General features: G+C 37.4%; 1 protein-coding gene across 11 annotated transcripts in view; it reads left to right on the top strand.

Moving 5' to 3' along the window:
* Positions 1 to 15,770, top strand: part of ZMYND11 (zinc finger MYND-type containing 11) — a 90,109-nt gene that overhangs the window by 28,646 nt on the left and 45,693 nt on the right. Inside the window, exon 2 of one of the 11 annotated variants that reach the window (XM_015594811.2) lies at positions 5,906 to 5,983. The exons of the other annotated variants lie outside the window; for them this stretch is intronic. Coding sequence (XP_015450297.1) covers positions 5,961 to 5,983 — 23 coding nt within the window. The 5' untranslated portion in view covers positions 5,906 to 5,960. The remainder of the gene's footprint in view (positions 1 to 5,905; positions 5,984 to 15,770) is intronic. 11 annotated transcript variants of the gene reach the window in all.

Here is a 15,770-nt window from a genome sequence, read left to right on the forward strand (position 1 = left end):
CTGTGAACAAGCAAGGGGGTGCAGCTATCTTTTTGAGTTAGTGATTTCATTTCCTTTGGATAAATACCCAGTGGAATTGCTGTCTGTTTTAGTTTTTTTGAGGAACCTCCATACTGTTTTCCATAGAGGCATCAACCATCTAGTAGATTCTTAATCAAGACTTCATTGTAACAAGTTTTTGAATTCTTACATGTTAATAACATTTGATGTGCAGCCTTTTTACTTGATAGTTCTTGTAACTAGATATAGAACCCTTAGCTCATAATTTTTCTTTGGGGTTATTATGTATGTTGTATATTATGACTTAAAATATTATTGTCCAAAAATCCGATGACAATTTTATTTTTTTGTCATGACTGTCCTTTTGTCTAGATTCACAGTTAGACCTTCTTTTCCTGTCTTCTGTATTTGTAATTTTATTTTGAATTCTTTTCATCTATTTTTTTTTTTTTTTAAAGACTTCGGTTGCCAAAGAGCAGTTTTAGGTTTACAGCAAAATTGAGAGGCAGGTACAGAGATTTCCCATCTATTCCCTGCCCTCCCCGCCCCCACTCTCACGGCCTCCCTTATACCAGCATCACTCACCAGCTTTTTTTTAACCAAAGATGAACCTACATTGACACGTTGTCATCATCCAAAATCTATAGATTACATTAGGGTCACTCTTGGTGTAGGCCATTCTGTGGGCCTGGTCTGACGTATAATGACACATACCCACCATTACAGTGTCACACGGCCCTAAAAATCCTCTGTGTTCCACCTGTTCAACCCTCCCTCCCCTCTCACTTTTGACAAACACTGATCTTTTTACTGTCTCCACAGCTTTGCCTTTTCCAGTATGTCTTAGAGTTGGAATCTCACTGTATGTAGCCTTTTCAGATCGGCTTCTCTCACTTAGTAATGTGCATTTAATGCTACTGTTTGTCTTTTCATGACTTGACAGCCTATTTCTTTTTAGTGCTAAGTAATGGTCCATTGTCTGGATGGACCACAGTTTATTTATCCATCACACTTACTGAGGGGCATCTTGCTTGCTTCCAGGTTCTGACAGTTATGAGTATAATTGCAGTATATTTTTGATTTGTTAACATTTCCCTTCTTTGCAGCTTCTGTCTATGATATATTCTGCTGTGTATCACTCTTGTACCTTCTAGTTTTGACTTCACTTCTGAAATGATTTTTAAAATTTGCTTATAATGTTCAACTCTGAGTTTTTCCGGTCCTGCTTCACGTCTTTTCTATGTCTTGCATTGTTTTCTTCATGTCTTTTTTGTGTTGGGGCAGCTTCCGTCGGGTTTGCAGGCACACTTCTCAGGCATGTTTTCATAGCAAGGGTGTTACCTCCTTCAGCCACAATCTTCTATGTTGGCCATTTTGATGTGAAGTCCATTTTCCTGAACTGATACAAGGGAAAAGGTGGTTATGTAGTTTTTCTAGATCAATGGCTCTGAAGTTCCTTGTATCATTTTTAGGAAGTGCTCAAAATAGGGCCTCGTATTTCCCATGGTTTCCTGCTTTTTCCCCACTGCTGAGTAGGTGAGGGTAAATCTCCAAGGGTGGTTTTTTCTGGAACCACCCTTTTTTTTGTATCCGTTGTCCCTACCTTGAAGATTGTTTTGATTTGACTCGAGTAGTGTTTGATAGTTTTATTGCTAGCAGTTTCTCTGCAGGATGGGCTCCATCCCGGAGGAAGGGGGCTTCAGCTGAATAGGTTGGAGTGTTCATGGGGTTATGCTCTAGCCTGTAAGACTTCTCTATGAATTCATGAATTCCTGTGAATCACCTGCAAGTGGGAGTGTGTAACACCCTATCCACTGTCAACGGCTGTTCTCAAATTGGCCCACTTTTCTTTGGAATGACGCTCTGCTGGTTATTTTATCCTCCTGTGCTCTGTCCCATTAGGTACTCTGTGACTTCCCTCTGCCTTCACCTGCACAGGTGTCAGCACCAATGGGAATTTTGGCTCTTGGAGATTTACCCTCACCTACTCAAATTTTGGGATTCCTGGGGATTTCTCATCACTTAATTTTGTTGTTTATGTTGTTCAAGGGTAGGGTTTTGGTTTGTTTTCTTGCTAACTCTTCTAGTAACTTGCTAGGAGGCTTGAGAGAGATTTAAAACTATTACCTCCACCATTTTCCTAGCTCACAGAAGTCTTGTGTTTTTTCTTAAAAAACAAACAAAAAAAAGGATAGTGTCTAAAGGCACTAGATATTTTCTGAAGTCCAAAAGCAGAGCTAAATGCAATAAAAATTCCTTCCAGCAGAAACAATTTCAAGGAACACGCTCCAATTTTTGTACATGACACTAGACATAACAGAATTACAGCGGTATCACCTTCAAACACAGAACGGCTAAAATAGTAATGTTGAAATTTAAAAAGAAATTCCACGATAGAAACCTCAGATTCTCAAAGTTATTTGAACAATTAGGGACTTATAAATAGTTTGCTTATCTCTGGAACAAAATAGAATTTTTCTGTGTTGCAGGTGTTTTTCTCACGTATTCTGATGACACCTGACTTTTAGGGATCACAGCAGTAGTCTCCTGTTGGTCGTCATCACACCTCCCTAGGAAAGAGTCCCGAGTCCTTTTTACCACTTTGAGTTTTCCTTTTTTAAAAAACTGCTAGTGTTCTGTTTTAAAAAGTAGTAGAAAAGTGGCTATAAGTTAGAAAATCACTGTTGAGATTTGAATATTTCAAGTATTTAAAAAATGAAAATCATTTTTCTTGAACAAGGTCACTGTTTGGGGGTGAAAAGTATTTTTACCAAAAGAGTGTATCTGAAATCACAATATATATGGGATAGTTTGATTTTTATAATGGTTAAACTGTCCCCCTGATCTAAAAGCGCGCGTTTGTAAATTTGATTTAATGATAACATTTCATAGATGTCTTCTTTTGGGAGTTAAATAAACAAATTTTGATCCAAGTTTTTAAGGAGCAAAGAGTTGAAGAATTTTATGAAAACAGTCAGGAGCGGAAATGAAATTTACTTTGAATCCCTAATATTCCCAATAAATGTATAACTCATTGTCATGTTATCTTTCTAAATGTTATCTATATTTTAATATACGATAAAAATAAATTACATTATATTATAAATAAATATATCACTTCCTTTTTCTCATTAATCCAATTTGGAAAATTTTGACATGGCATTTGAGTTTCATAAGTATTATTTGTAATAGTTATAATTTAAAGAGTTACTGTGCAGTGAGTATGGGTTTTATATTAGTCTCTACTAGCGTTATTTGCTTATTATGTCATTGAGAGAGATCATTTTGTTTTTTGTTGGCTGCTGAAAAAAGCAATTGAACTTTTATGTTTCCTTCCAGTCTCGAGTAACTTTGACTCTGTGTTTCTAGGAGTGAGCGCGATTGTGTCTAGCATGGTTAGACTGACATTGAATTGGTAGACTAGTCCCATTCAAGTTAATGTTTCAGATTAGGGCATTAGTTGATTACATGTATGGGTTATGTTAGGGTCAACCCCCACCCCCCCGCGCCCCCCCCCCGTAAGAAAATGTGACCTCTGACCGTCACTTGTGACATGTTTGACATCAAGATTTCTGAGTTCTCTTGGAGTTCTTCCTGTCGCTACAGATAGACAAAAGCCCAAAGTGTATGTCCTCTTTGTGTGTAATTTGCAACTAGGTTCTCTCTCTCCCTCCCTTCCTTCATTATCTTATTTTATGAAATTGTCACTTATCTAATTTTATAAAACCCACGATTTCTAAGAACTGTTTACTGAAGTTATAGTTTTGCTTTGTCTGTCAATATCTACCCCCTCCTTAGGTTTGCTCCAGAGGAGGAAAATGGCCATTGCCTAAATTACTTCTTTGGAAATAAGTTAGTTAAGTCAAATACCAGTTAATGTTATGCTGCATATGTAATCCCAAGAATTCCTCACAGCGTAGCCAGCTACAGCCTCGCTTCAGTCTACATGGGTCTATTCTTCTGTATATTTCTCCTTAGTAGACTGGCAGTTACACTTTACCATGGTCACCACTTTATTTTGTTTTATGTGGTAACAGCCTTGTGGAGAAGTAACTGATTCCGAATAACCATAATCCACCATCCCACAGTGTGTTTTCTCAGTTTGCCATACTGTTATGGTCCTCCTCTTGGCTTGGGTGGTCGTGTAGTTGTTTTCCTGTGTTTGACATTTCTCTGCAGTTCCGTGAAGGAAACAGACAAGGCACAGAAAAGTGTAAATAACCATTAGAGAATAAACAGTGGTATCGAGTAATGGCAACATGACAGAACATGTCTCAGCCCCATATGAGTGGGGTGTATTGAATAACACTGTGGGCCTTGTTTGCAGGGCGGGCGGCGGCGGGGGTGGCGTGGGGGGAGGCAGTCAGGAAGGCCTGTGGAGGGTAGGGAATTAGTCGGTTCTTGGAATCTGGATGGTGTTCGCTGAGGCCGAGGGGGAAGGGTCCATGCAGAGGACCTATAGGGTTTTAAGGGAATTTGGATGAAAAGGAGAGGGCCAGGCTACGGGCACCTTTATACCAGCATTCAGGTTTTTATCCTGTAGCTAGAGAGGAATAGTGAATGTGTTTGGAATATTGAAATGGTAACAGTAAAATACTCATTTTTCTTCCCCAGGTGAATTGAACGGTCCTCTTAAATAAAAATGTCTCTTGAGTCCGCCCGTTCTCCCCTCTCCTAGCCTGGAATTTAGCCTTTGTAATTTCCTGCCTGTGCAGTGGCAGCAGGTTCCTAACTGGGCTTTCGGCCTCCCCCTCTTGCTGGGCAGTTTCTTCCCATCATTAATGTCAAAGAGATGTTTTTCAAAAAACCATCTTATCAGATGCTCCACGATTGAAAGCCTTTTCCTGTTGCCTGTGAGGTCCAGATTCCTGTCCAGGTGTCAGTGGCTGCCTTCCTCACCTGCCGCTTCCCACCGCTCTGCTGCATCCAGACGCACCTGGCTCCATCTCCACACTCCGTCTGCTGCTGTCCAGATGGACTGGACTCTGCATTCATGTCACTTATCCTAAGAAGTCGTTCCTGACACCTTTAAGTCAACCTAAGCCTCACATTTTATCAGTTAATTTTCTAGATTTTAGGTCTTATTATGTTCTTCTTAAATCCTCTTGATTTTCCCCTTGTGCGTTTGTGTGGAGAGCTTCCCAGTTAGACCCTCACTTTTCTTCCTTTTCATGCCTGCCGCTGCCCACTCAGAGCTCCATCTGATGAGACGGTGCTCAGTTGCCTGAGTGCTCTATTATTTTGATTACTTATTTTGTATTCTTTCATTGATGGATAAAATCATACCCTTACTTTTAAGATCCAATTCAAGTACCATCTCCTTTGAGATACTGATTCATGCCTCACTAACTAATCCTGGTACTCTTACTCTGTGTTCACATATGTAATGTGTATAAAATTCAATTTTATGATTTATTACAGTCTCCTATAAACTTTGGAAGATAGTTCTGCCTCCTTTGCTGGCATGAGCACCTGGAGGGCTGGGCGTGCATCTTCCTGTCTTTGTATCTTAGTGTAAAGTGGCCAGGACGAGGCATTGAGAAAAGGTTTCGTTAATTGAAGTAACTGTTTCAAGGATAATGATAATTGAGAACACTGGGTTATTATGTTGTGGCAAGCAGGGTGCTTTATGTGATTTATCTCATTTAATTTTCATAGCAACTCCATGAGGTGTTGTCATCATCCTCATCTTCCTGATAAAGATGGTGAAGCCTGGACAGGTAAAATAAGTCGTTTAAAGCCACACAGGTTGTCAGCAGAACTGAAATTTGAATATAGATCTATGTGATGGCATAGTCCGAGCTCTTAACCATTAAATGTTTTCTTTTGATATTAGTGAATTTATAGTTGTATCCTTGCAAACTCTGAAGTTTTTAAAACACTCTCTTCTATGTGGTGCTTTCAGATTATCTCATTTCACTCTAACAGCAACGCTGTGACATTCAAATTAACTCCACTTTATGGGTGAAGAATGTGAGGCTGGGTGAGTAAACTTTTTGTCCCAAATTAATAGAATTAGGAAGAACCTAGGTCTTCAGAGTAAATTCTAAATTTTTAAGTAAATTCATTGATGAACTATCCACGATGTGATGTTCAGGTTTTGAAGTTTATTAATATTTGTTCAGTGAGCATTTAAAGTGAAATACTTGTTGTATACTTGTCCATTATAAAGCACCTAATGGCAGATCATTATTATTTAAAATTTTTTATTACAGTAAAATACACACAACACGAACTTTACCGTCTTAAACATACTTAAGTGCGCAGTTTGTTGGTATTAAATACTTTCACATTGTGCGGCCGTCACCACCACCATCTCCAGGACTTTTAAAGCCTTGTGAAAATGAAACTCACTACCTATTAATAATTCTCCACCCCTCAAGCGCCTGGCAACCACCATTCTCATTTCTTTGTTTCTGATTGTGACTGAGTGCCTCACAGAAGTGAGATCATACAGCATTAGTCTTCTTATGACTGGCTGATTTCACTTAGCATGATGTCCTCAAGGTTCATCCACGTCGTGGCATATCGCAGAATTTTCTTCTTTTTATTGAGGCTATTATTCCAGTGCATGCATACACCAAATTTTGCTTATCTATTCATCTGTCAGTGGACACTTGGGTTGCTCCCCAGTTTTAGCTGCTGTGAACATGGGTGTACAAATATCTCTTTGAGACCCTGCTTTCGATCCTTTGGGGTGTATCCCCAGAAGTGGAGTGGCTGGATCATATGGTAATTCCAGTTTAAAGTTTTGGAGGAGCCACTGTACTGTTTTCCGCAGTGTGTACCACTTTTCCTTCGCACCAGCAGTGCACAGAGTTTCCAGATCGCTAGCATCCAAAGTAGCAGCACTGACTGTTTTCTGTTACTTTGATAGTAGGCATCCTCCTGGGTGGGAGATTGTATCTCCTTGTAGTTTTGATTTGCATTTCCCTGATGGTTAGTGATGTTGAGCATCTTTTCATGTGCTTGTTGGTCATTTGTATGTCATCTTTGGAGAAATGTCTATTCGATCTTTGTACATTTTTGAACTGGGTTGTTTATTGAGTTTTGTGAGTTCTCTCTTTGTTCTGGATATTAATCCCTTATCAGATATGTGATCTGCACATATTTCCCTCATTTATAGATTGCCTGTTATCATGTGGATAGTATCTCGTACAAAACTTTTTGACTTTTATGAGATCTAACTTGTCTATTTTTTCTTTTTTGGCTTCTGCCTTTGGTGTCATATCCAAGAAATCATTGCCAAGTCCAGTGTCCTGAAACTTCTGTCCTGTGTTTTCTTCTAGGAGTTTTATTGCTTTAGGTCTTACATTTAGGTCTTTGGTCCATTTCGATTTAATTTTTGTAGCCGGTGTTGTATTATGGTGAGATAGTTTCCTTCTGCACTCAACTTGTTTTTATCATGAAAGGGTGTTGAATTTTGTCAAGATGCATTTTATCTTTTATTCTGTTAATGTGGTGTATCACGTCGATCGATTTGCATATATTGAACTATCCTTGCATCTATCTATAAAGCACCCAGTGGCAGAACATTGATTTAAATTTTTTTTTTTTTTTAATTTCTAAAAGTAACATAACCATATTATGGGAATCTTGGGAAATAAAAAGCAGAAAAAGAATCACCTATAATTCTGCTACCCAAATTCAAGTAAGGGATCCATTTAAATTAGTTTACTTATAGTCATTTTTCACATGTGTTCTTTTCTCAACATTATTTAGCCTTCGTTCCATGTTGTTGTATGGTTACCGTCAATTATTATTGGTAATGGTTGCACAGTAGTCCGTCCTTTGAGACTGTTCAGTAATAAACTTTGTGTGAGGGAGGATAAACATTTATTGTGGGTTTACAGTACATTATCTTGTTTACCTTCAGAACAACCACACGTGCTAGCACTACGACTCTTTATGGACATACACAGGCCATGCAGAGAGGTTTCTCAGCTTGTCCAGGGCCACGCAGCTAGTAAGATGTAGAGCTGATGTTTGAGCCGAGATCTCTGTGACTTGAAAGGGCTTGCTTTTTCCACTGTACTTTCATATTGTCCATACATCATCTACTGAATTCTTACAACAACTCTAAGTGTTCTGACTATACAAATATCCAGTAATACAGTGTTGAGGTGAAAGCTTAGAGGGATAGATGGTAATTAGAGCAAGAACCATTTACTCAGAACGTGTTAAGTGCTGGGCTCTGGGCCAAGTCCTTCACATTTATCACCTCGTTTTGCTTTTGTTACAACCCTGTAGGTACGTATTATCCTCTGCTTTTTTAAAATCGCCATTCTGCCATTGTTATATTTCTGGATAATTTATGTGTTTGTTTTTTTCACTTTGTTCAGTATTCTTGCATTATAGCTTTTCCCCATGGTTCAAGTTATGTCCTCACTTACGATGAACACTCAGGTCCTGTCAGTTTCTCTCTGCCACAAAGAATCGTGCATGCATCGCTCCAGTTCTTCACTACCACAGTAACAGTTTCCTTTTGGACCTATGTGAGGAGTTCATTGGTGTGTATATCCAGGAACGCATGTCTCCTTGATTATAGGATGTGTATTCACTGAACTTGACTAAGCTCTCGAGAGAGAGGGCCTTACTCCTCTCACTACAGGTTCATTAGCAGCGGTGCACAAGGATTTGCTTTCCCCACATGTCTACATTTACTTGACTTGGTTCAGTTGCACAAATGTTGTTGGGATGTTTCCATTTGGGAGTATTATGATTAAGCTATAGTACCCTTTCATGTACAGTTGTAAGTGATGTATATTGGGCTAAATACCTATTACTGGGGTAAGAGTGAAAGGCCACAGCAGTAGTTATACTGGTGGCACAATGTCAAACAGACAGTTCAGGGAAAAAGGGTGAAAGGTGGATGGTTTCAATTCTGTGTGTGTATGCACAGTTGTATTCATATGTGTGTATCAAATAAATATACACAGTATATTTTATTAGAATTACATTTGTTCCAAAAATAATTTAAGAACAGTTAGAAAAAGATGTAAGTAAAGTAAATAAAGTAAATAAAAAAGGATGGGGAAAATAGAAATGAAGTTTAGAACATAAACTCATGCCAAGAATAAAGTTAATACAAGAAAGTTCTATGAAGCCCCACAACTCGTTAAGTATGTTACAGATCTGGTGTCCGTTTTCTAATAGCTAACACGAAAGGAAGCCTCACCATTTTAGTAACGACCATAAGGGAGTCAATTCCAGAGTTGAATCATAGTTATTTCTAGTAGTACTAAAACCAGGAAAAAATTTATTCCTAGGGTTTTGATACAGCTAACCACTTTATATTTGTTGCAAAGCTCATGTCAGATGGCAGAGTCTGGTCCTCAGTCTGAGTGGTTAGGCGGAGACCTCAGGCAGGGTTATTAAAATGTTACTGTTACCTGCAAAAGTTTGCTAAAATGGGACTCTGCCTTTGCTTGTGCTGTTTTTCCAGCTACAAAGGAAACTGAAATATAAAACTAGTAATATGTTTTCACTTCAGATAAGAAACAACTACTCTCAAACCTATAGTGATTTTGCATCATTACACAGATATGCATTTTCATTAGTTGTATGTCTTTGTTGTAAACTGGTAACGCTTTTAAAAAGGATTTTTTAAGAGGCCCAATTTAATTATGTAAAAAGGAGCAAGCTGTAAAAGGTATAATTCATCATTACTGACATTGAGACTTTTTGATTTAAAGATATTTCTCTTTTTAGAAAATGGAACCCATGTTAACTATAAAATAAGCACATGTGTCATAGGAAATTCTCCCGCCCGATGAAAACTTGGCCTGTTATGGAAGTAATATCTAAGCTTTCACCTAACTTAAAATAACAAAAGGATTTTACTTGACCGATTTAAATTAAAGCCGCTGAATAAATAATAGAGGTCAAAATCTAAGGTAATGATTTACAGTACGACATTTGGGGGTAATCAAAGTAGAGGAGCTTTTGAAAGAAAAAGTTGTTAACACCTTTACTAGTAATAAAAAATACGGAAAAAATTTTTTCTTATTAATCCCTCCAAATCTCCAGAGTGTATTTATATTCAGAGAACACTGTAAATTATTTTTAGCTAGTTCACAGATGAGGAAATGAAGACTTAGCAGTTGTGGGTAAACTGGAAGCATGAAGAGGGTGTAGAAAAACTAAAATTTCACGTGGTTGCTGGCTTTTTTCTTGCAGAGTTACTCTGGAGGTCTGTGATGAGTAAATAGTTCTGTGTCTAGTATTTAGTGAGAGGGACAGAACTATGGAAGGAGGATTATTGTAGCCTAGGACTTGCAAAACAAATAGATATTTGCATATTGCATGTTCTTGCAATTCCATTTTTTCTTGTGTGGTTGCCAGGTATCCATGTGAAATAGAGATAGCTAGCTAGCTAGCTAGATATCCATGTGAAATAGAGGTGGATGGATGGGCGGGTAGGTAGGTAGATCTAGAGATGCAGGCTCTAAGATGATGCCGTTTTCCTCGAGAAATTGTGTTTGCTTCTGATAGGCGTATAATCAGTTTCAAATAACTTTAATCAGAAATCGACTTGATCTAGTGCCTGTACAGATCAATCTCTTTCTAGCTTCACCCTAAGCATAGTCCCTCGGGATCACAAAGTCTTGGGTTTTACCAAGGCTTCCTCTCCTGGTGGGCCTCAACTGGCGGTTTTGGCTCCCTGGTTCCCTGTGAGGTTTTAAAAGCTCTGCTTAGCTTAGCTTCTGAGACTCTCAGTTGCCTCTTCCAGAATTGGCAGATGCTCCAAAATTAAACCAATTAGTTTTTAGTGTTTTGTTTGGTTCTTCTGGTTTTCTAGTAATCAACTATTACTGGTAGCAGAGCTCTCTCTACATGTATGTACATGTACATAAATTTTAATCTTGTCCTTTTTTATCTTTAATGTTATACTGTGAGCATTTTCTCACACCGTTACGTTTTTTGAAACATTAGTTTTATTAACTGCATTATAGTCAGTTGGGTTATATAACTTATATCCATAATTTATTTTAAGATTATGGACATTTAGGCCCTTTTTCTCCCCCTGTAACATTTCACGATGTGAGGAACATTTTTCTACATAAATCTGGTCCCATCTCAGGTTATTCCAAAAGAGTAGAATTACAGAGTCAGATGATAGGATCATCTATAAGGCTTGATACATAATGTAAAAGCACTTTCCAGAAGATATTTTCAGCAACACTGTGTTGAGAGTGGCTGTCTTAATGCATTTTTCACCAGCACGGAATAATTTTAAATATCTTGCTCATTGACAGGTAAATAACTTTTCTTGTTTTAGTTTTACATTTTAAGGATATAATCTCTTTGTCATATTTGCAATAAATGCTTTTCCATTTTGTTTGCTTTTAATTTGCAGAATTTAGTTAGTGGTTATTAACTAATTGCTCTAGAGGCTTTAGAAAAAAGTGGGTTTGTGGTGTTTATGTCATGTAGAAATTACATGTTTCTTATTTAGTTAGATATTTTGGATCTTTGTTCTTTCCATATTTTTATGCTCAGAATGCCCTTTAACGTCAAGAGATTAGATCTATATTCACTTAAATTTTTATCTCAAATTTTACGATTCCTATGTTTTTGGCTGAGTCTGTTTTCAACCCCTGAGCCAGTTTACCAGGGCCTCTTGGGAGCCACTTGATGCTGAAATCACAGAGCCGTATTAACCTTTCCTAGCTCATCCAGAAAACACTAAAAAAGGGAGTTTGTTGTATTTCCATCACAAAGAAGGCCTCCGGACTCCGCTCCATGATGGGGTGGAGCTGTTCTTAAGAACAAGAGGACAGGACAGTGTTCGTTGTGTCTTCTAGTTAGTAAAAACATCAGTGCGTGTTGTGGTAGTTCCTTCTCCTCCGGGAGAGGGTCCCGTTTACACTGTCCTTGTCGGTGTGTTCATGTCAGACAGCGTGACCAGGTCCTGAGAGTGTGTCAGTGTTAGAAGGCTTAAAGAGAGAGAGTTGCTTTTAGGAAGTGAGGCCCCGTGAGGTTTCTTGCTTTTCTAAAAATGTTACATCAGCAATGGCCGTCACCATTAGCCGTGTATTTTTTGTCCTGGAACATGCTCAGTTACCTCAGGGAAGACGAAACAGATTGGGCTTTGCAGTTCTGTCTCTGGATCCACTTCGGTGCTAGGCAGCAGTCAGGAGGGCGTGTCCTGGGGAAGACGAGGGGAGGGAAGTTACAGGAAAGGAAGTGGATGGGATGGGAAAAAAATGTAAAAGTTTAGAGAAATTGAATGTAACACTTAAATATTAGACATTTACAACTATTCATGATTTATGCTAAGTGAAATTAATATAGGAGATTAGATGGCCACTGTAAATGCATCTCAAACCCAAATTGGTTTTTTTTGCCTCTTTGTTTGAAGAAAAGTCGCTATGATGGATAAGCAGCCTGTAAGAAAATGAGAGACCTGGAGTGACCTTAACCTGAATTATTAGCATAAAAGTATTTTTATAAGCATAAAAGTATTTTCACATTAATGATCTCTAAGAAGAGGAATAATGGATTAGGGACCCTTTGTTACTTTAAGGTAGTACATAGATCACTCGGTTTTGGAGTATTTATAGTTAACTCAAATACACTTAGCCTGCAACGCTCAGTAAGAGGACATTCTTCTTCATTAGCTGAATGTCTCCATCACTCTGGCTCAGTTCTACTTTTTAGGAAAAATAGGTTAGAATCAGTATATTTTTTAAAAGAATAGAAGCGTAGGGAGAAAGGAGTTCCTCGAGTTTAGGCATTACATTACGAGCTTGTGTTTGTTATACTTGCCACTGTTGGTGACTTTTGTGACAATAAATACTAAACCAGACAGCTCACCTTGCTCATACGGAGTTTGGGTTTAGACCAGACACACCAAAAGAAACCTCTGTCGGTGGGAATGCGTATAACCTTTTGTCGTACTTGATATGTCTGTTGACTGACTTGTTCCCCGTTTCAGTTTCTTACCCTTATATTTCGCAGTCTTAATTTCATGTGTTCAAATACTTTGTTTCTTCCATTGTTGTAATTCATAATTTGCTCTCAAAATAGTTGATAAATACTTTGTTCTAATTATTCTTATTTTGTATTGTTTCAATATTTAAGTCATTCAAAATTTAAATGATGTTGATATAAAATATTTTTCTCCAGGTTGCCATTTAGTTATTCCACTATCAGTTGCTAAATGTCGTTACATTTTCCCTCCTTTTGTAGCGCTCACTTTTTACATTTAGATTCTTATGTATTTGGACCTATTTTAGATATTCTGGTCTTTTGTATTGTTCTTTTGTTTGAATTTTTATGTATGCTGCATTGTTTTTAAATGATTCGTTTTGTCAGCTGTAAGCACATTCTATACCAACTTCATCATTGCCATTGTCCTAATAGAGTACTTTATAATAATCTTTTTTGGCAGGATTAGTCATTACTCACTTTTCTTCCTTTTAAACATTCGTATGATGATATCTGTTTATTTTTAGATTTTTTTTAAGCTCATAAACACAGACATTGAGAGATCCCAAATTGGTCCCTGGGACAGAAGAATAGGGGAAAAAACTGGTGAAGCCTAGATGAAGTTTACTTTAAAATACCGAAGTCGGGTGTGCTGTGTGTTATTGCACTTTGCTTTATTGTGCTTCACAGATGTTGCATTTTTAACAAATGAGAGGCAAGACCCTCCACCAGCAAACACATTATTATTCGTTTTATTGCAGTAGTCTGGAACCAAACACACATCTCTGAGGTACGCCAGTGTGCCAGTGTTAATTAATTAATTAATGAAGAAATGCCTGGCTGTTAACTAGACATCGTGATTATTTCACAGTACATACAAATATTGAACCGTTACATCGTACATTTGAAACTAATATAAAGTTATATGTCAATTATATCTCAAATAAGTAAATGTTTTAAAAAGAAATTAAGAAATTTTTGTAATTGTACTATTCTAAGATGATAGCATTAGGAGAAGCTAGATAAAGGATATATGGGAACTCTACTATTTTTGCAACTCTTCTGCAAGTGTAGAATTAATTTAACATAAAAGATTTTAATAGATCACATTGAAGTTTTCTAATACTCATGTATATATTCAGCAGGCATCTATCGAGTACCAGTTTTATGTGAGGCATTAACTAAAATAGTTTGTCATCTGCTTCCGCTGGTGGCACCTTGCCTGGCTGCAGCTGCACATAGGTCAGCAAATAGATCTTGTGATTGGAAGGCCTTAAAGGGAAGTAAATAGTACCTGTCTGGAAAGAATTTAAATGCAAATGTAACAAGTATTTTAAATAACGTATACATGTTCCTAGCCTTAGCCTTTAGGCAACACTTTTTAATGCATGTTAGATTGCTTGCTCTTTATTCTGATTTTTCTAAACCCAAACTTCATTCTGAAAACAAAAACTCTTACCTGAGAGCTGTTACATTCCCAGGTTATAGCATTACTAGGAGGAAGCACTTTTTGGTGTTGCTGTTGTGTTCATGTTCTAGTGAGAACTAATCTTTCATCCATACTCTGCCTCATCCATCCTGAGTCTGTCCTCCTGTCCCTCTTTGTGATCCTTCCAGAACCAAGGACCTGAATAAATGACTTTTGCTGACTTCAGTGCTCTTTGAACAAAAGAAATTTAGCCCAACATGCTGTCACTAATGAAAGTAAAAACTCTTCCTCTATTGCGTCTTACTCCATGTTCTCCAGACGTTGAAGTGCACAGTGGATGAGAAGACCATTTGTGTGGTGAAATTCAGTGGATTAAAGTATATCAAGGAGGAATATAATGCAATCGTTAATAAACAAAATAACACAGCAAACTGGAACTGAATGAAAGGAATTTCCTTAACAAAAGATAGCTGCCCATATCTGGTAGCAAGCATCATGTTTATATTTATACTTACCAGTTTATACTGACAAAACATGTCTACCAATAACCTTTGGCAAGTGTCATGTTTAATGGTCGAACTATTATAAGAATCTCTTGCAAAATCATAAACAGGATCCTTACCTTTACTACCTGGGGTGTACTAAGAAGTCCTGATCAGTGCAAGAAGAAAGGACCATTTAATAGACTTACTGAAATAGACAGTAGACTTAGAGACAAACTTAAAACTAAGAAGAGAGGATAGCAAGGTTTCTGAATATATGCTAGCAGCCACCAACCAGAAAATATATAAAATGAAATTACTTTTTCAAAGGTAACAAAAATATGCAGTATCTAGAAAGACCCAAAAAAATATGCAAGAGTTTTATGGAGAAAAATTATAAAACTTTATTATGGACTTAGATGTAGATATAAATAGACAGTTATGCCAAGTTCATCAGTGGAAAGACTTAATATTATAATGGTATTTATACTCCACAAATTAATTAGTCACAATCTCAGTGGTGTTTTCATGGATCTTGGCAGACTGATGCTGAAATTATTACAGGTGAATAAAAGACAAAAAAGAGCCAAGATGGGTTTGAAAGTGGGAGGAACCGCCCAAGACAGAGGAGCTTGTGTGGGAGAAAGGAACTTTTGTATAACCTTTTTGAGAAATTATACTGTTTTATGCCATATTTTTCCAGTTTTTTTTTTTAAATTTGAGGTATTATTGACAATCTATTACTTTCAGATTTACAGCGTAATGATCACCACAATAAGTCTAACATCTGTCACCATACATAGTTACAAAAATTTTTTTCTTCTGTTGAGGAATTTTAAGATTTACTCTCTTAGCAACTTGCAAATATGCAATATGGTATTATTAGCTATAATTAATCATGCTGTACATTATATCTCCATGACTTA

This window comes from Pteropus alecto, unplaced genomic scaffold (genome assembly GCF_000325575.1).
Source record: "Pteropus alecto unplaced genomic scaffold, ASM32557v1 scaffold108, whole genome shotgun sequence".
Lineage (NCBI taxonomy): Eukaryota > Metazoa > Chordata > Mammalia > Chiroptera > Pteropodidae > Pteropus > Pteropus alecto.